This window comes from Nelumbo lutea, chromosome 5, assembly GCF_056320005.1.
Source record: "Nelumbo lutea isolate HS-2025 chromosome 5, American lotus-T2T, whole genome shotgun sequence".
In the NCBI taxonomy this organism is placed as follows: domain Eukaryota; kingdom Viridiplantae; phylum Streptophyta; class Magnoliopsida; order Proteales; family Nelumbonaceae; genus Nelumbo; species Nelumbo lutea.
This window is the reverse complement of record NC_142688.1, coordinates 22,226,141-22,246,030: the sequence shown is the minus strand read 5'-3', so window position 1 is coordinate 22,246,030 and position 19,890 is coordinate 22,226,141. Positions and strand designations below refer to the sequence as shown.

The 19,890-nt window shown below is 38.6% G+C and overlaps 1 protein-coding gene across 3 annotated transcripts in view; it reads left to right on the top strand.

The window, feature by feature from the left end:
- The window catches only part of LOC148850940 (uncharacterized), a 40,738-nt gene extending 21,266 nt beyond the window's left edge, over positions 1-19,472 (top strand). The window contains exons 7-11 of one of the 3 annotated variants that reach the window (XR_016099716.1): positions 2,015-2,354; positions 4,566-4,672; positions 4,822-4,893; positions 17,654-17,705; positions 18,570-19,472. Coding sequence is in view for 1 of the 3 variants with exons in the window: in XM_088947065.1 (XP_088803191.1) it covers positions 4,566-4,672; positions 4,822-4,893; positions 17,654-17,705; positions 18,570-19,067 (729 nt within the window). In the remaining 2 variants the exon portion in view is untranslated. Of the gene's footprint in view, positions 1-2,014; positions 2,731-4,565; positions 4,673-4,821; positions 4,894-17,653; positions 17,706-18,569 lie in introns of all 3 variants that reach the window. The other 2 variants (XR_016099715.1, XM_088947065.1) reach the window with 2 other exon arrangements.
- Positions 19,473-19,890: the final 418 nt, after the last annotated feature.

Here is a 19,890-nt window from a genome sequence, read left to right as displayed (position 1 = left end):
GTCCAATGAATTTTTTTGAGAGAGGAGTGATTAATCCAGGGTTGAATTCTACTTTTATCGCTCTCATTTCAAAGAAGCCTGATGCAGTTCATCCGAGTGAGTTTAGACCCATCAGTTTGGTGAATAGCGTCTAAGGTAATAGCTAAGGTGTTGCCCAGAAGAGTAAGAACAATGCTTCCATCCATTATTTCATTAAATCAAGGGGCCTTTGTAGGTAATAGACAAATCATCAACCAGATTCTTATTGCCAATGAGAGCTTGGAGGATTTTAGAAGAAATGGAAATATAAGGACTCTTGTGCAAGCTCGAATTGGAGAAAGCATACGATTTGGTGGATTGGTCTTTCCTATTGGAAGTGTTGAGGAATTTTGGGTTCAGTGAAAAGTGGTTTAAATGGATTATGGGGTGCCATAAGCCATGTCACTATTCAGTATTGGTGAATGGAACAATACTACAATAGTGGATCACTTCCACGCCATTAGAGGAATTAGACAAGGGGAACCTCTCTCCCCATTCCTATTTACCCTTGTTGCAGAGGTGCTTGGGTTGCTTATTGACAGAGCTGATGCAAAAGGATTGGTGAGAGGATGGAGAGTTGGTAGGGATAGGGTTCCAGTTACTTACTTGCAGTTTGCTGATGACACCATTTTGTTTTGCGAAGGAAATGACCTTAACAGGGCAAGAAATTTGAAGTTGGTGGTGCATTTGTTTGAGAGGGTATCAAATTTAAAAATTAATTTCAACAAAAGTTGTGTGGTGGGAGTGGATATGAGTGAGGAAGAGTTGCAGGTATGTGCCTCGTTTTTGGGCTGTGAGGTCTCCCAGTGGCCTATGAAGTACCTAGGACTTCCTTTGGGTGGTAATCCTAGGCACATTAGCTTCTGGAACCCGGTGGTAGATAGATTCACTAAAAGGTTGGCCACATGGAAGAAGAATTATCCATCTTTGGGAGGGCGAATAACTTTGATTAGGTCAACCCTGGCAAACTTACCTGTGTACTTTTTATCAGTCTTTAAAATTCCAGTGGATGTGGGCAAGAGGTTAGAAAAGTTAATGAGAAAATTTTTGTGGGAGCCTGGGGACGAGAAGAAGGATCACAAAATGAACTGGGAAATGGTGTGTAGAAATAGAGGTGATGGAGGTTTAGGTATTGGTTACATTCAGTTGAGGAATCAGGCTTTCTTAAGGAAGTGGTTGTGGAGGTTAACTTAGGACCAGGATAAATTGTGGGCTAAAGTGATTATTAGCATTCAGGGGCTGTTGACAGATGGATGGGATGCTGGAGTGTTGGCTCAGGCTACATGTACTTCTCCTTGAAGGCTATACATGCGGTCATTCCCTTTTTTCTACCTTGTCTCAGGTACAATCTTTGTCCAAGGGACCTTGTTAAATTCTGGGAACATGTTTGGGTGGGTGAGTCAGCTTTGAAAGTCCAATTCCTACTTTGTTTGCCATTTCTAATTTTACGGATGAGCCAGTTTCTTCCTTCTTGATTCCTTCTGACTTAGACTCATGGTTTGATTGGGACTTGGGTTTTAGGAGAGGTCTTAGAGATTCAGAATTGAACCAAGCTTTGGATTGATGACAATTGTCCAAGGAATCTCTTTGGGCCCCTCTAGTATCGATAGTAGATTTTGGACCTTAACCTCTTCTGGTTCTTTTTCCTGTGCCTCTAGTATCGACAGATGGATGGAGTTGCCCCTTTTTTCCTGTGACTCTACTCTGGGGTCCTGTTTTCCTGTTAAAGAAGTGTGGGGAAAGCCAATTCCACCGAGAATATGGGCTTTCTGTTGGGAAGCTATTCTGGGTAAGATTAATACCAGTGATTTACTTCAAAGAAAAAGACCTTGGTGCTTGTCCCCTAATTGGTGCATCTTGTGTAAAGCTAATGGTGAGAACTGCTATCATCTGATTATTTCTTGCCCTTTTTCCTCTTCTATTTGGAATTGGTTTGCTTCTTTGTTTGGATGCAGTTGGACAGTCCCCTAATTGGTTTGCTTCTATTTGAATGCAGTTGAACTGCTATCATCTGACTTTTAATGGGTTGCAGAAGAGGGGGAAAGTTCTATGGAGGTGCACTAGAGCTGCTATATGCTGGATAGTCTGGGAAGAAAGAAATCAAAGAGTGTTTCAGGATAAGGAAAGGAGTTTAAGTGCTGTTTTGGAGGTTGTTACAGCTAGAGTCTTGCAATGGGTGAAGTTATTGAAACTGTTTGAGAACATTCCTGCAGGGATGCTGCTGAATATTTGGAAGGCAGTTGCAGAATCAGCTCCACGGAAAGATGCCTGTAGTCCAATGTGGTCTCCACCAGTTGAAGGGTTTATAAAGCTCAATTTCGACGGAAGCAGTAAAGGTAATCTCGGGCCATTGAGTATTGGAGGTGTTTTCAGGAATGAAGAAGGGCAAGTGCTGGCTTTGTTTTCTGAATCAATTGGTGTAGGTGACTCTTTCAGGGCTGAAGTCTTGGATGCTTTGGGAGGTCTAAAAAGAGCAAAAGAATTAAATATTAACAATCTAATTATCGAAGGTGACTCCAAAGTAGTTATTGGCTGGCTAGAAAAGGAAGAGATTGGGCTATGGAATTATGCAAATAAAAAAAAAAAGAAGTTCAAATGGCTCTCTAGGGATATGGTAGTAAGATTTCAGTGGGTCAAACGGAGTGCCAATTCCTTCGCAGATGCATTAGCCAAACAAGGGGTGGAAAGGGTCCATTCATTCTAGGCTTGCATGTAATTACTTTTGTCACTGATATACTTATGAAACATGCCCCTCTGGCTGATTTTAAGTTGATCTATAAGCTGTTTTAATCAAGGTTCGAAGCATCGGAAACACCAAGTGCATCGAAAAGGCACTATAAATATGCTTGGAAACACTATAAATATTTAATAAATCATAAAAATACATCAATAACACTAAATGTAAGATCTCAATGAGGTGTATATACATTAAATTAATATATTTTAATGGTTTTATGAAGAAATATATTGTAGTTAATTATAATTTTATTAAAAATCCTATGCTTAACTATAATTTATAAATTATATTTCTTAAGTTTTAATGTTTTATGGGATGGGAAAAACCAACTCTCTTATACAACCATAAAACATGCATTGGCACAACTTCTAACTGAAAATATAATCAATAATCATTTATTATTTATTTCCAAAAATTATAAAAAATAAATAAACATTATTAATATATTAAAAAATAGTTATTAAAGAAGAAATTTCAATTGCTTTGTGGATGTGATAGATCATCCATAGAATTATAATATATTCAATCATGTGATCAAATGGTAAAATATAATTAATTAATTATTTAATTTTGAATTCTAAAAAAAATATGTATTAAATAATAAATTTCTATTGGTCTATGGATATGTTAGACCATCCATAGAATTATAATATATTCAATTGTTGTGATCAAATGATAAAATATAGTTAATTATTATTTATTTTTTAATTCAAAAAATATAAAAAATAGAAAATACTAAAGAAAAAATTTCAATCGCTCTATGGATATGATAGATAAATCTATAGATATAAAACATATTTTGTCTTTATAGGCAGAGAAAATTACATTTTCAAAATTTTTATTAATTTATATTCTCTAAGTATCTTCATGAAATTTCCATAAATTTATTAATAACACAAACAAACATTGTGATTTAGAATGTAAGAAATGTATATCAACATAAATTTAAATACTCAAGAAAAAAAGAAATCACGAGATATTATAAAAAATTGAAAAAACTTACCTATTTTTGCCATATTTTTTCAAATTTTCAAAAAAAATTAACGATTCACACTTGTTTCTTGCAATTTTTTGCAAATCTAACACTCTACGAATGAAGTTTGGAGTTTTAGAGTCATTTGGGGGGTGAAAGAAGGCTTATTTTAGGGAAAAAGAAGCTTGTTTTTTCCTTTATTTATTTTTTTAAGTTTTTGGCCGTATCTTTTTCGTCGATACGCTACCGATATGCCCCGATACGGTCCAATATGCATGAAAAAAAAAAGACAAGAAGGCCGATTTTCATGCATATCCTGTATCTGTTTTTTAAAGATACGATACGCCTCGTATCAAGCGTATCGTATCGAAATTTAAGCCTTGGTTTTAATACTTTTTTATATGATTTCTCCTTTTTATTTCCCCCCAAAAAAGGTCATTTCTATGGTACTAGAAATTTATGGTGCCTGAAAACTTTAACCAAATATGAAACGCACATGCATTTGAATGAATACCAGTTGATTGGTTACTAATTGAATGATGCATACCACACCAGTTGATTGTTTATCAGCTTTTTGAGTGCCATACCTCTTTGGTGCCATGGTCATACTCAAAAAACAATTCTTATTTGACATTATCGAGACTGTTATCCACATTGACACTTTACAAAACTCTTCCCATTTTGCTAATGAACATCTCAAAATCATAGATATCCTGCTTCTACGTGTTTTCTTTACCTTCTATTGCAATTACTACTTTTGGCAAATTTTGGACTTTAGCTGTTTACCCTTTTCTCTATTTAGTATTTCTTAATTTTATTTTGCCTTTTAATTTGCAGTCGTGGGTTTCACTTGAATACCATCAAATAGACAGCAGTATCTCACGTGGATATCAGCAAAAAACGGTGGCACGAGAAAGTTCTCCAATACAATTCTCTATGAACTCGTATGTCCTTTCATTAACCGATTAGAACAGAAATGCTTGGTATTCTGTGTCAATTTGAGCTGTGGTCTTATTATTTTTATGTCTATTTATTCAGAAGACATTGGTTACGCTAACCAGTTTGAATTTTTAAATTCTTATTGTGATTTAAGGTATGACTATCTCAACTCTTTATGTCCTGGAACATCTTGCGACAACAACAGAGTCAAGGGTCCTTCAAGAAGGTAGGTCATTCCGGTTATTGTATATTGGTTCTAGTGGAATATCGCGTGTATGAGATGCTGTAATAAAACCTTATTGTGTTCAATCTGGATTGTATAATCTATCAAGCTCTTTTTTTAATGGAAATGTATGCATTATATTATCAACTAAGAGTAGAGCTTCCTTTTGGTTGGAGATTGTGATAAAAGGGCTTTCTTTAAAGATTAAAAAGGTCCTTCCGTCTCTCATTACTCAAACCCAAGGTGCTTTTGTCCAAGATAGGCAAGTTATATATCAGATCCTTATAGCAAATGAACATGTGGAGGAAATGAGGAAATCCAACAACCAAGGTTTTATTTGTAAGTTGGACATTGAGAAGGCCTATGACTTAGTGGATTGGGATTTTCTATTAGAAGTGCTAAGGAAATGTGGATTTGGGGATAGATGGTGTAGGTGGGTGAGCAAATGTATAACATCTTGCCAATTTTCAGTTCTAGTTAATGGAGGGGTCAAGGACTTTTCCCAGCATGTAGAGGGCTCAGGCAAGGGGATCTTCTTTCCCCCTTTTTGTTCACACTTGTGGCAGATGTGCTCAGTAGAATGATTTCTAAAGCAGATAGAGAAGGGCTAATAAGAGGTTGAAGGATAGGCAAGAATAATGTCACAGTGGCTAATCTTATTAAATTCTTTGAGTCTGCTTCAAACCTATTGATTAATTTTGACAAAAGTTGTGTGGTGGGAATCAATTTGGAAGATCGGGAGGTAGAGGCTATAGCAGTTTCTCTAGAGTGTTCCATATCTGATTGGCCTTTAACCTACTTGGGCCTTCCGTTAGGAGCTAACCCAAAAGAAAGTGGGTTCTGGTATCCAATTGTGGAAAAGTTTGAAAAGAGGCTGGCTGCTTGGAAAAAAGTTATATTTCAGTAGGTGGTAGGGTGACCTTGATTAGGGCAACACTTGCTAGTCTTCTGGTTTATTTTCTTTCTATATTCCAGATACCCTCAAGGAAAGCCAAGAAGCTAGAAAAGGTGAGCCAGGGGAAGAGAAGAAGGATCACTTGATTAGGTGGGAGATAGTCAGTAGGAGTAAGGAAGAAGGGGGATTAGGATTGAGAAATCTAGTTCTTAAGAATGAAGCTTTACTAGGGAAGTGGTTTTGGAGATGGCCATTAGAGAGAGAGGTTGTGGCACAAGGTGGTGAATAGTATTCATGGCTATTTGTAGAATGGTTGGGATGCCGGGGTATCTCGACGGGCGACTCTTGCAACACCCTAGAGGCCATTCACGGAATTCTACCCCATTTTCTCAATCTGTTCAGGTATGATGTTAATTTTGGACACAATGTTCTTTTTTGGGAAGACATTTGGGTGGGCAACCAACCTCTTAAAGACCTTTTTTTTTCCCCTCTTTACTCTCTTTCCCTTTATAAGGAAGAGCCGGTTTCCAGTTTTATCTCCTACTCAGATTCTTCTATGGCCCTAAACTGGGATTTTGGTTTCTGTAGAGGGTTACGTGATGGTGAAAGTGCTCGTGTTTCAATTTAGTTCCACAATAACCTGCTCTTCTTGTTGGCCACGAAGAGCCTATGGAGAACTTCGTGGAGGCTAATCGATGGAGAAAGCATCTCAAGGTGGAGGCAAAGAGTTTTCTGCTGGAAGAACTAAGAATCAGAGGGTAGATTAGCTTGAAAATCAAGGAGGATAAGCTGGCTACAGTGCTGTTGGTAGGATTGAATGTGGCAGAATGGTTCATAGAGTTTGTAGTTGCAGCGAGTGCAAAAAGAAAGGACAGATGTTGGAAAGAAGTTCTAACAGAGATGGGAAGGAGGTATGTGGTGGAAAGCAGGAAGAACTACAAAGGTTTCTTCATAGCACTATCAGAGAAGTATGGATAGAAATAGTCAGGACTCTGAGAGAATTTATCTCTAGAATGAAGTTGAGACGGGAAAAAGTTTCAGAAAAGAAGGTAAGAGAGGCTCCCTTGAAGACAGTAGTGAACTCAACAAAACGGCCCCTACCTTAGTGCAAGATGGTAATAGAGCAGCATTATTAACATCACTGGCAGCAGGAGAGTGGTCCAATAAACTTATTGTCGAAGTCGATAAACCAGGTAGAAACTGAGAGGAGGTTGCTGATTTGGTGACAAAACAATTAAGGATGACGACCACATATGTATTAACTCCTTTTGAGAGGTGCAAAGCTCTTTTAGATCCCCTGGGTAATAAGCCAGAAGTTGAGGCAGTATGTGTACAAGATAAACTGGGGTCGATGAACATTTTCAGGTGGTCTCCTTCATCAAACTCGAAGGAATCCTCGGTGATGGATGGAGTAAAAGTGAGCATGGTGGGTCTACCTTTCCATCTGTGGAAGGATGAAGTAGCAGAAGCCATCGCAACATTGTGTGGAGCAAAACTGGCTGGCGTCTGTTGGGGAGATCTAAGGTCTGCGGCAATTTTACTGAATGGTGTCAAGCCTGAGGAGATTTTCAGGTTGAAGAAGAAACTTTACGTGGCAGTGAGGGGTTGGTCAAGCTACAAGGAAAATACAGATACACAAAAGAGGGCAAGCAAACTTTTGAAAATTCGAAAGCTTGGCTGAAGATGGAAAGTCTTAAACTTGACCAACAAGGCAGTAGATGGAGACCTGACAGGTCATATGCGTTAGCAATAACAGATGGGGTGCAAGCTATCTCATTAAATGCACCTGTGCGGTGAGAAAAGGTGAGAAGGGGGTAGGGAGTGGGGGAGCTAAAATGTTGGATCCATTTAAAATAAATAAGGCCCATTCAATTTCCAATCCGGGCCAGAAAATTGAAAATGGGCCCATGTTCTAAAAGTTGGGCAACTTAATAACATAAGGGATAAAATGATTAGTGGGCCAACCTCTGTGGGCCTATCTAAAGCGGGAGTGGGGCAGGGGGAACACTGTGTTAAAACACTAATTGGGTCGAATAATTTCAGCCCATCGAAAGGGACCACTGGGATTTTAAAAGGTCACGTGACAAGGGGGTTAGAGTTGATAGATGGTAAAGACCTTCTATCTTCTCCTTCGTTGGGCTCAACCGATAGAAAACCACGACCAACGAAGAGCGCATCTTCTGGGAACTCCCTACAGCGGGTTGCGTGTAAAATGAACAGATCGTCACCTGAAAAACGGAACCCAAGGAGCGTCAGACAAAGCGATTGTGAAGAGCAAAAGCAACATGAATGCTCTGAGGAGGAAGAGTTCAGTGATACTGATTCAGACTATACAGTGAGCCTAGGGAGTATCGATCTGAACAACTCGAGGAACATTTTTTATGAAGATAGCTTGGGTACAGAGGTGCTTTTTCAAGAGAACAAGGAAGAAGATGATTTTCAAAGAGTTGAAGAAGACGATGTGAATGTATTGGATCGTTCGACAAAAGATGAGGTTCAGATGCTGCCTGCACTCGTAAAGGAAGTCAATCCAGTGGCTCAGGAAAATCAGGATATGAGGTCGGTAAGGAAAAATCCTAACACTTTGATCTGTAACGTAAGACCAGAAGAAGGGAGACACGGGAAGAATAGTTCAACTGTTAAAGACGACAGGGTATTGACTCCTACTATAAACTCTCTTAAGGAAAAATCAACCTCAAGGAAAAGACTTAGGCCTTTCCCCTTATGCGCGCCCCCCTCCCTTGAATGATGGCCCATTGATCCCCAACAACACAGGTATGTTTGTCCGTTCGATTTTGGTTACTAATGTGCCTTCTGTGCTTGTAACAGATACTCCAGCATCCCAAGCGGAAGTTCCAGTTGCTGGGAAGAGAAGAGAGATTGGCAGTCCTGAGAATGAACTGAGAAAGGAAGGAGTGGCCCCTAGAGAGAGATAGGAGGAGGAATTAGAGAGAATATGGGAGATGATATATGAGTTGTTGGAGGAGTACAAAGTAAAGGAGGAGGAGTTAAATCAAAGGGAGAGAGCAGAAATTTCTCAAAATAAGGACTACCACAGAAGTCCTAAGTTGGGGGGAGGGGAGGCAAAAACTAATGCATCATCTAGGAAGGCTGAGGGTAATAATAAAAGGAAAAAGAAAAAGAGATCAGAAGTGGAGTGATTGATTTCAGATATTGAGGGTGACATTGAATTTAGTGGGAGAGGGGAAAGAAGAAAGATTCCGCTGTAAGGTGGAATTTTTTGGGAAGGGTTTTTTGAAAAGAAGTGTTCAATGAAAATCATCAGCTGGAATGTGAGAGGACTGGGAAGTGAAAGAAAAAGAAGGGCCATCAAAGACTTACTAAGAAGAGAGAAACCGGACATAGTGTTGATACAAGAGAACAAGTTGGCAGAAATGGATAAAAGGTGGGTGAGAAGTGTATGGAGATCAAGAGGAGTTTGTTGGACCTTGGTCCCTTCCTGGAGAGCCTCTAGAGGTCTAGTAACGTTATGGAGGGAAGATGTGGTAGAATTAGTGGAGGAGCTAATAGGGAGATTCTCTATGTTTGTAAAGGTCAGGAATGTGGGGGATGGATTTACTTGGGTTCTAACTAATGTCTATGGGCCAAACACTTACAGAGAGAGGAATGAGATGTGGGAAGAGTTGTATGGAATACGAGGCTTATGGGAGGGTCCTTGGTGCCTTGGGGAATTTCAATGTAATTAGGTTATGTAATGAAACTAATAACCCCCAAAGAACAGTTACTACCAGCATGAGAAAGTTCAATGAATTTATTAGTGACTGTGGCATAAAGGAATTACCTCTCTTACAAGCCAACTTTACTTGGTCTAATTTCCAAGAAAACCCTCTTTCTTCGAAATTAGATAGATTCCTCTTGCTAATAGGGAGATTCTCTGTGTTTGTAAAGGTCAGGAATGTGGGGGATGGATTTACTTGGGTTCTAACTAATGTCTATGGGCCAAACACTTACAAAGAGAGGAATGAGATGTGGGAAGAGTTGTATGGAATACGAGGCTTATGGAAGGGTCCTTGGTGCCTTGGGGGGATTTCAATGTAATTAGGTTATGTAATGAAACTAATAACCCCCAAAGAACAGTTCCTACCAGCATGAGAAATTTCAATGAATTTATTAGTGATTGTAGCCTAAAGGAATTACCTCTCTTACAAGCCAACTTTACTTGGTCTAATTTCCAAGAAAACCCTCTTTCTTCGAAATTAGATAGATTCCTCTTTAATGAAGATTGGGAGAGTCATTGGAGAAACTTGATGGCTAGAGCATTACCCATAGTTACTTATGATCACTGCCCTATTCAGCTAAGCCCTGAAACAATAACCTCTGGTCCACAGCCTTTTAGATTTGAGAATATGTGGTTGACTCACCCAAACTTTGTGCATCTGATTGGGGAGTGGTGGAGAGAACATTTTTGGAAAAGTAGAGGAGCAAAAAATTAGTTTATTGTCTAGGATTGAGGAATTAGATTCCAAAGAAGCCCAAAGGATGATGAGTGAGCAAGAAAGGGTGTTAAGAAGAAAGCTAAAGAGGGATTTGGAAGAGGTCCTTTTAAGAGAGGAAATTTCATGGTGGCAAAAGTCAAGACATAATTGGATTAAGGAAGGGGATGGGAACACAATTTTTCCATGCGCTGGCTAATGGGAGGAGAAGAAAAAATTTCGTGGCCAAGTTAGAGGTGAATGGGGAGGAAGTAACAAATCAAGATAAGATAGCAAGGTTGTTTGTGGATCACTTCAAATCAATCTATAGGAAACCTTTGAATAATAGGCCAACATTGGAAGATTTGGATTGGACTAGGATAACAGAAGAACAAGCAAATTGGTTAGAAAGGGATTTCAGTGAAGAAGAGGTCAGACATGCAGTGTTTTCAATGGATAGATCCAAAACACCTGGTCCAGATGGCTTCACAATGGCTTTTATCAGGATTGTTGGGATTTGGTTAAAGAAGATCTTGTTGGGGTATTTCAGGAATTTGCAGATAAAAAAGGTAAGCCCTATGCAACCTTCTTAGCCCTTATCCCAAAGAAAATAGATGCAAAGCACCCTAAGGATTATAGGTCGATTAGTTTGGTGACAAGCATCTATAAAATCTTGGCCAAAGTGTTGTCCATGAGAATCCGAATAGTACTACTATCCATCATTAGTCAAGCACAAGGTGTATTCGTGCAAGGAAGGCAAATAACAGATCAAATCCTAATAGCAAATGAGTGTGTGGAGGACATGAGAAAGTCGGGGAACCAAGGTTTTGCGTGTAAGCTAGACTTAGAGAAGGCTTATGATCTTGTGGGTTGGAGTTTTTTACTAGAGATCCTTGGGTGTTGTGGCTTTGGAGATAGATGGTGCAACTAGATAAAGGGATGTATTAGTTCCTGCCTTTACTCAGTCTTGGTCAATGGGATGGTCAGAGATTTTTTCCCATCTTGTAGAGGCCTTGGACAAGGTGACCCATTTTCCCCATTTCTTTTCACCTTAGTGGTAGATGCTTTCAATAGATTAATCTCTAAGGCAGATAGGGAAGAGGAGGTGAGTGGTTGGAGGATAGGAATGTCCGAGTAACCCATCTACAGTTTGTTGATGATATCATAATATTTTGTGAAGGGGGTGACAGGCAAAAAGTGAGGAACCTTAGAGCATTGTTACAGCAGTTTGAAAAGGCTTCCAATTTGAAGATAAACATGGATAAGAGTTGTGTGGTAGGAGTTAATATGGATGATAAGAGTTGTCTAGGTTGTCATGTCTCTTCATGGCCCTTGCAGTACCTAGGTCTCCCTCTAGGGGCTAACCCAAAAGAGAGTAGTTTTTGGAACCCAATTTTGGAAAATTTTGAGAAAAGATTAGCTACTTGGAAAAGGAACTATCTCTATAGGGGGTAGAGTGACTTTATTGATAGCCACCCTAGCGAACCTACTGATCTATTTCTTATCTATTTTTAGGATTCCTAATAGGGAGGCTAAGAAGTTGGAGAGATTAATGAGAAATTTTCTTTGGGAGCCAGGGGAGGAAAAGAAAGATCATTTAATTAATTGGGAAATAGTATGTAGGAGCAAAGAGGAAGGTGGACTGGGGTTAGGATGGTCAACTCTCAAGAATAAAACCCTCTTAGGAAAATGGTTGTGGAGATGGCCTAGAGAAAGGGAGAGGTTGTGGCATGAAGTGATAGCGAGTATACATGGCAAACTAGAAAATGGATGGGATGCGAGTGTATCACGGCAAGCAACGTTGGCATCTCCTTGGAAAGCAATCTAGAGTATCCTCCCTCAATTTCTCAGCCTTGTCAGGTATGATGTCAACTCTAGTAACTCTGTTTTATTCTGGGAAGGACAAATTTTCGTCCCTTTTTTCTATTTCCCTTTACAAGGAAAAAGTTGTCTCTCATTTTCTCCCTTCTCCTTTTTCACCCTCATCCTTAAGTTGGGACCTTGGCTTTCGGAGAGGGTTGAGGGATGATGAACTTAATAGTGTTTCAAACATGTTGCCTCTGCTTGGCAATGTTTTTGTGGACCCTCTTAGTGTAGATGTGAGATTATGGTTCCCTCATCCAAAAGGTTACTTTTCTTGTGCTTCCTTTTTCAAGGCTCTTTGCTCTTCCTTGAGTCAATGGGGTTTTCCAACTGAGGAGATTTGGTCTAGACCCGTTCCACCTAAAATTGTTATTTTCTTATGGGAGGTGTTTTATAGAAAGATTAATACCTTGGATTTCTTGCAGAGGAAAAGGCCTTTCATGTGTTTATCCCCTAACTAGTGTGTACTTTGCAGGGCTAGTGGTGAGGATTGCTCCCACCTACTTGTCCACAAACTTAAGCCACTGTTCGATCCCTCCTTTTTGTGTGGCCTACAAAAAAAGGAAAATTGGTGTGGAGATGTATTAGAGCAGCTGCATTGTGGACAATTTGGGAAGAAAGGAATGCAAGAATTTTCAAAGAAAAAGAAATAAGCATTCAGGCCGTTGAGGATTGTATCTTGACTAGGGTCATTCATTGGTTGAGAACTTAATATTTGGAGAAACTGAGTAGTGGTGGCTAATTGCCATACAAGGAAGGATAGGGAATCTGTAGTGTGGACCCCTACGCCTAAAGGATGGGTAAAGCTGAACTTTGATGGCAGCAGCCAAGGAAACCCAGGCCCATCGGGGATAGGAGGGGCGTTGAGAGACATGGAGAACAACATATTAACCTTGTTCTCAGGCCTTGTGGGAATAGGAGACTCTAATAGAGCTGAGATTTTAGCGGCAGTACAAGGTATTCAGATTGCAAAACAATTAGGGGTTCAACACTTGGTAGTTGAAGAAGACTCTCAAATTGTGGTGGGATGGTTGAAAGACCCAACCTCAGCCATGTGGCAACACAGAGATTTATTAAGGAGAGTAAACTGGCTTACAAGAAATATGACTGCCCCTCTATGGGTGGGAAGATCAGCAAACACCTTAGCGGATGGGTTAGCTAAGCAGGGGGCTACAAGGGAGCAGCTATTTTGGGATGCTTTGTAATTTTATTTATGGTTAATTCTGTTTTATTTTGATGTAATACTTTTCTGAAGAGATAACAGCTCGTGCCTCTTCAGTGGTGTTTTTTTTTAATTAATAAATTTCTTCATTCATAAAAAAAAGGGTTTGCCCATGATATGGAAAATATACGATATCTGAAAAACTTTTGATCAGTCAACTGGAATCATAAAAGTGGTAGCCAATTAGGTGTTATTTATCAAATTCATGGGTAGGTTTTGATTGGTCAGAACTCTTCCCATACCATATCTTTTCCGATCATAATTCCAAAAAAAAAAAAAAAGTGCTTGTGTTTCAAATTTTTTGTCTTCACTTGAGCCTATTTGTTTAGATCCCCTCAAACCTGACACAAGAATTTGGACCCCTAACCCGAAAGGTTTATTCACTTGTTCCTTTTTCTTTTTCTTCAAGTCCCTTTGTTCCACTACTGCACCTCAGAATTTCCCAGTTAAAGAATTTTGGACTAGGCCCATTCCCCCAAAGATTGTTGTTTTTTGTTGGGAAGTTTATTAGGGTAATATTAACACCTTTGAAAACCTACAAAAGAGAAGACCAAGTTGGTGCTTATCCCCTAATTGGTGTGTTCTTTGTAAATCTCAGAATGAGAACTTCACCACTTACTGATCTCTTGCTCCTTTGCTACAGATTTATGTAATTGGATTCTTACGTTGTTTGAGTGTAGGTGGAACCTGCCATCTGATACTAGTTTGTTGTTTAGTTTGTCTATTTTTTAATGCCACACAAAGAGATAATTATGTGGAAGTGCATAAGAGCAGCTTTGTTGTGGACAATTTGGGAAGAAAGGAACACCAGAATCTTTTGTGAAAAAGAAAGGAGCTTCTTGGAAGTTAAAGAATGTATTTTGACAAGGGCAATTCAGTGGATGAAAACTTTAAAGATCTTTGGTGCATACTCTTTTGATGACCTGTGGAGAAGCTGGTTAGAAGTGACTAATACTTCTACCAAGAAGTACAAACATGGGGTTGAATGGATGCCACCAGGGGAGGAGTTTATCAAGCTGAACTTTGATGGAAGTATTCCCAGGTGATAGTGGGTTGGCTGAAGGATCCAGACACTGTGATTTGGGGTTTTAGAGATCTTTTCAAAAAGGTTAAATGGTTAACAAGGAATATGACAATTAGAATTCAGTGGGTAGGCAGATCATCAAACTCATTGGCTGATTCACTTGCAAAACAAGTGGTTTTCCATGGGTTGCATGTAACTCTTATTTGCTAGTTTAATAAAATTTCACTCATTTATCAAAAAAAAAAAACTAATTCTGGTTCATATTTGAGTTTTATTATCATGGTATCAGAGCCACTATGACAAATTCAGATCTGCCCAGAATTCTTTTCCATCGTCATTCAGCCTAGGGTTTTCCAGATTTCTTCATCATCTGTTGGAGATTAGAAAAAGGGCTGAAAAGGAGTGATCACCCCCTTTTGGAGGTTTTCATGCCTCTGGTTTGTGGCTTAGTGGTTGTTTGTAGGAAGCCCTCTAATCGATGGTTCGAAGAGGGCTATTTCGGGTGGTGCAATGGACAGTCGAGTGCAGGTTGGTTTTTTTGTTGATCAAATAGGTGGGCTGTATGGGTGTTTCAGTCTGAATTGAGTGGTTGGTGAGTTGCTATGTGTGTGGTGTGTATTCAGGTAGTTTTGTGGTGCTGAGAGTGAAGAATACCAGTGACTGTTAGTGCTGAAAACTGTGACAGTAGGTGTCTTCAGCAATAACCTGTCACTAGAGTGCAGTGTGTGAAAAGTAAGTTGGGTGGTATGGCATACTAGTGAGTGAAAAAGGTGTGTAGTGAGAAGTGAATTAGGCATGTGACATACAGGTGAGTGAAGAAGAAAAAAAAATTTCAGATATGGGAGGCAGTAGTGAACACAAGTTTAATGTTATGGTCCTCCAGATTACCTGAATGTTCAGATGACATCTATCAAATTGAATGGTGTGAATTATGTGCCTTGGGCGAAATCTGTAAAAATTTTTCTTAGGGCTAAGAAAAATGTGAAGCATATAAGAGAAGAAAAACTTCCCACTGATTCTTAGGAATATAGTGATGGGGAACAAGAAGGATGTACAGATTTTGACTTGGTTATGGAATAGTATGGAACCTAAGATTTAGTATGGATTTTATGTTCTTAGATATGACCAAGGAGATTTGAGACTATACCAAAAAGCTGTATTCTGGACAAGACAACACTACCAAAAAGCTCTATTCACCCATTGCTTAGCCTCTTCCTTCTCTCATTGGAAAGCCATTATTGATTTGCTCCTCATTTTTGTGTCATTTTCATTCTGATGTTTAATCTAGAGATAAAACTATGTTTTGGGAAGGCCTGTGGTGGGGGAGAAGTCCTCTTCCTTCTCTTAGTTTACTTCTTTGATTAATTTTGGAATTTTCATGGGACTTGGGTTTTAAGAGAGGCCTTAGGGATTGTAAAACATGTACTGCCTTGGATTTAATTAATTCTTTTGATTTTTTTTATCTGTGGACCTGATTGCAGAATTTGATTTGTTAACTCCGTAGAGTTGTTCACTTGTGACCCCTTTTTTAGAGTCTCGTCTCATTAACAACAACCCCCCCCCCCCCCAAAAAAAAAAAAAAACCTTGTAGATATTTCCAATGAATGAAATTTGGAGTAGGCTGGTTCCACCCAAAATTAAGACATTCTATTGAGAGGTTTACCACCAAAAAATTAACACATGTGAAATGCTTCAAAGAAGAAAACCTTCTTGATGCTTGTCTCCTATCGATCTCTTGCCAATTTGTTGTTAGCATTAGGGACTGGTTCTATGCTCTTTTGGGTGCAGGTGGTATGCTTTAGCAGATTTGGAGTCTTTTCTCAGAGGCTGTTTTTTCCTCATTCTGCTCTTCCTCACACATTTGGGCTTTGTAGTTTGGTGTTTTTTCCCCTGTTTTGTTGTTTACGTCTGGGGTTAGCGCTTTTCCCTATTGTATTTCAGGAAGGATGGTTAGGGTTTGATTTGCATCAGCTTATGGGTTGTTTTTTTCTGTTTCTTCGGGGATGGGTGATTTCTCATCACACTTTCTGTACCTTGTTCTTCTTTTTTGAATAAATTTTATTTTTACTTATCTTCAAGAAAAAAGATCAACCAGATACCCAACTAAACATCTGCCCCCGCACACACATGCACGGCAGGTCCTTAGTGATTCAAGAGATGGATTGATGTTCTTGTTTTCATTTTCTTTTTCCCCCGACATATTTTTTCTCGTTAATATCTTATCTCTCTTGTCACTTCATTTTTTTATTCATTGCATTTTTTCTTGATCCGACGTTATGAATGTTTTTCTTTCTCTGATGTCTTCTTGCTGAAATCGTAATTCAACGTTTTTACAATTTAGCCAGCTGTTTTTCATCTTTCTTTCCTAATTTCCACCTCAATGTATTTCTACTTATTGTAAAATCCCATAAGCTGCTGCATATCACTTGCTCTGCCATCTGATAGTATCCTGAGTGTGCACTGCAAGTTGATTTGCTTCTCCTCACATTTTTGGATAAAAGAAATGAGGAAGTCACTATTTAGGTTCATCATCATTATCATCCATGCCTTATCCCAACTATATGGGGTCGGCTACATGAGGTCACTATTTATGGTGCCAACTCCAAATAGCTCTAGGATAAGGTCCAGTTGAAGCTTGACTTCTGGACTGAATTTTTTTTTGATAATTCTTCTGGACTGAGTATGTTGTTCAGATGGATTCTCAAATCAGCTTGTGGCTGACAAACAGTCTTGTTAGAGGTCTGGTTATGACAAGTTGTTTAATGGGGGTCTGCTCCATTGGAAGTTCTTTTCCTTTATTTTTCTTTGCTCCTTTTGGATAGCCTTTCATTTTTGGTTTCTGCGTGCCTATCTGAGGTTGTTTTGACCCTTTGCTTTCCTTCTGGTGCATGTGCTTGTAATCTTCATTTTTTTCTTATTTTTGTAAAACTTCTGCATCTGACTTTGATCTGCTCCATTGGAAGTTCTTTTCCTTTATTTTTCTTTGCTTCTTTTGGATAGCCTTTCATTTTTGGTTTCTGCGTGCCTATCTGAGGTTGTTTTGACCCTTTGCTTTCTTTCTGGTGCATGTGCTTGTAATCTTCATTTTTTTCTTATTTTTGTAATTCTTCTGCATCTGACTTTGATCTTCTTTAGTTTCATTACCATTTTAGTAAGCCGGTAATTATGCTGCAGCTCATGTCAGTTTGCAAGCATTTTGCTCATGATAAAATTACAGATGTTGGAGATGTTGAGTTCCAATGTCTCCTATGCTTCTTCCACCCAATTATTTCTGTTGTCCTTCTATGGTTCAGAATATTGTCTCAAGTGAATGAATGTTGCTACAGGTTCTTGCTTTCATTGCCACTGGAGGAGAGGTTCAAAACATTCCTTTCCAAGGTTTGAAATCACTTGGAATTCATACTACAGATATGTATTTTATGCTTGTGCCAGAAATGATAGTTGACGTATTTATTGCTGTTGTGGTTCGCGTGTCTGGCAAGTGAATTATTTGGTGAAATTTGTTAATATTTCTTGTTATTAGAGCATTGTACATTTTGGTTCTCTTATGAAACTGCAATGGCATTCATCAACATCATATGGGGTCGGTTATATGAATCCTGTTTCGCCAATCCATTCTATTTAAAGCCATTTCCACTGTTAAATTATTAGTGCTTAAATCATTTCTTACTACTTCTACCCATGTCCTTTTTGGTCTACTCCGAGTTCTTCTAGCCCATTCAATGTGGTAACAAATCACTTCTTCTAACTAGCACAGTTGGTGGCCTTCTATGCACGTGCCCAAACCTTCTTAGTCTAGTCTCTCTCATTTTATCACCTATTGTAGCCACTCTAGGTTCCTATGAATAACTTCATTCCTAATCCTATCCTTTCCAGTTTTTCCATTTATCCATTTTTGCATTCACATTTCTGCCACATTCATTTTCTGGACATCTAACAATGTTTAAATCTCTGCCTTTCCTTTCTCTTAGCTTTGCTAGTTTATACATTACTTTTTTTTCTCTCTTTAGTGCCTATTTTATGGTAAAGCTCATCATAAGCCTTACATTTAACTTCATTCACAAGTAGTTATTCTAATTAGTGCAGGTACTCATTATATAAAGTTATTCCCATTATTCTGATTCTCATGTTGTTTATCTTACTATGACTAATTGAACTTCAAATCTTCTACTAGGCATCTTCTCTATTAGTATTGCTTGATCTGGTTATCATTTTATTCTGATCACTATTTCTTCATTATAGGGCACTCAAGTGTATCGCTTCACTGCCCTTAAGCACTTTGCCCCTGATAAATCCGATGAAGATCTTTTAGCAGTCCTTCAGGGATATGCTGATTTAGTACAGGGGTTGTGGGTCACGAAAAGTGCATTGTTATGTGAAGGAGTTCAAGCTTTAGCTAGAGACTATGTTCTTCTTTATTTTAACAAGGGGCCACTAATCAGCTATGAAAAGCTAAATGAGACAGGACTTTCCAGAGATACATTGAAGCGTGTTTTGAATTCATTGGCTATTGAAAGGCCTTCTTTCAAAGACTGGAAATTTAAAGAGCCTACAGATTTGTTGTTTATAAAAAAATTTCCAGATATAGTGAGGGAACAACAACACCGTTGGGAAATTCGAGAAAATAAGATCAAAGACTTGATGCACCGACCTGTGAAAGGTGGACTTGCAATGAAGCAAAATACAACTAATAGACCTAGAACTTCTTCTAATGCTGATCAAAGTGCAAAGGTCAGATGAAACTCGAGAAGCTCTGCCAAAGGCTCTGCGGGAACTTTTCTGTACTCAAAAGGTTTGCAGGTAAAGTTTATAGTATTCTTCTGTCTAATGTGTTTATTCATCATCATCAAGTCTTATGCCATTCCGTTCTGTCTAATGTGTTTATTATCTAGTGAATTTGAAACTTCTATGATTATTGATTAATTTTATTATCTTCATCTTACTTTCCTATGCCTTGAAATCACTTGGTTATGTTCTGTTAATAGCTGAAAGATGTTTCTGGAGAATACTTGTTGGAATAGTATTTTCATGCATGTAAATTGTATAATTTGAACTTGGGCGCAGACTTTGGACTATTCATTGAATCAGAGTTTTGCACTTTTATCTAGCCCTAAAGAAGCCTCCATGAGTTTCTTTATATATTTATTTTTCTGCATCTGGCTGCTACTTTTGCATGGTCTCAATCCTATTTCCGTCGATTGCATAAACTTTGTCTATTTAAAATCATCTCCAAGATATGGAGCTACTACCATGGTGTTTTGCTAGAATCAGGCAAATCTTAGGCCAGCTTCTAAGTGTGTGAAGATCCGAATATGTCAGGAAAAAAGCAGTTTCATTTGCAAACTGGATTTAGAAAAGGTATATGATTATGTGGGAATGGTCTTTCCTTGGCATGAGATAAAAATTTCGATTTGGTGCTAGATGGAAAACAACTGAGAATGTACTTAAGTTGATGCAGGACAAGAAGGAAAAGTCCTATGGTGCACATATCGAGTAAAGAAAGGATTGAGGATCTTAGTTATTAGAAAAAAAAAAAAAAAAAAGGTTTAGTTATGAAGTAGAG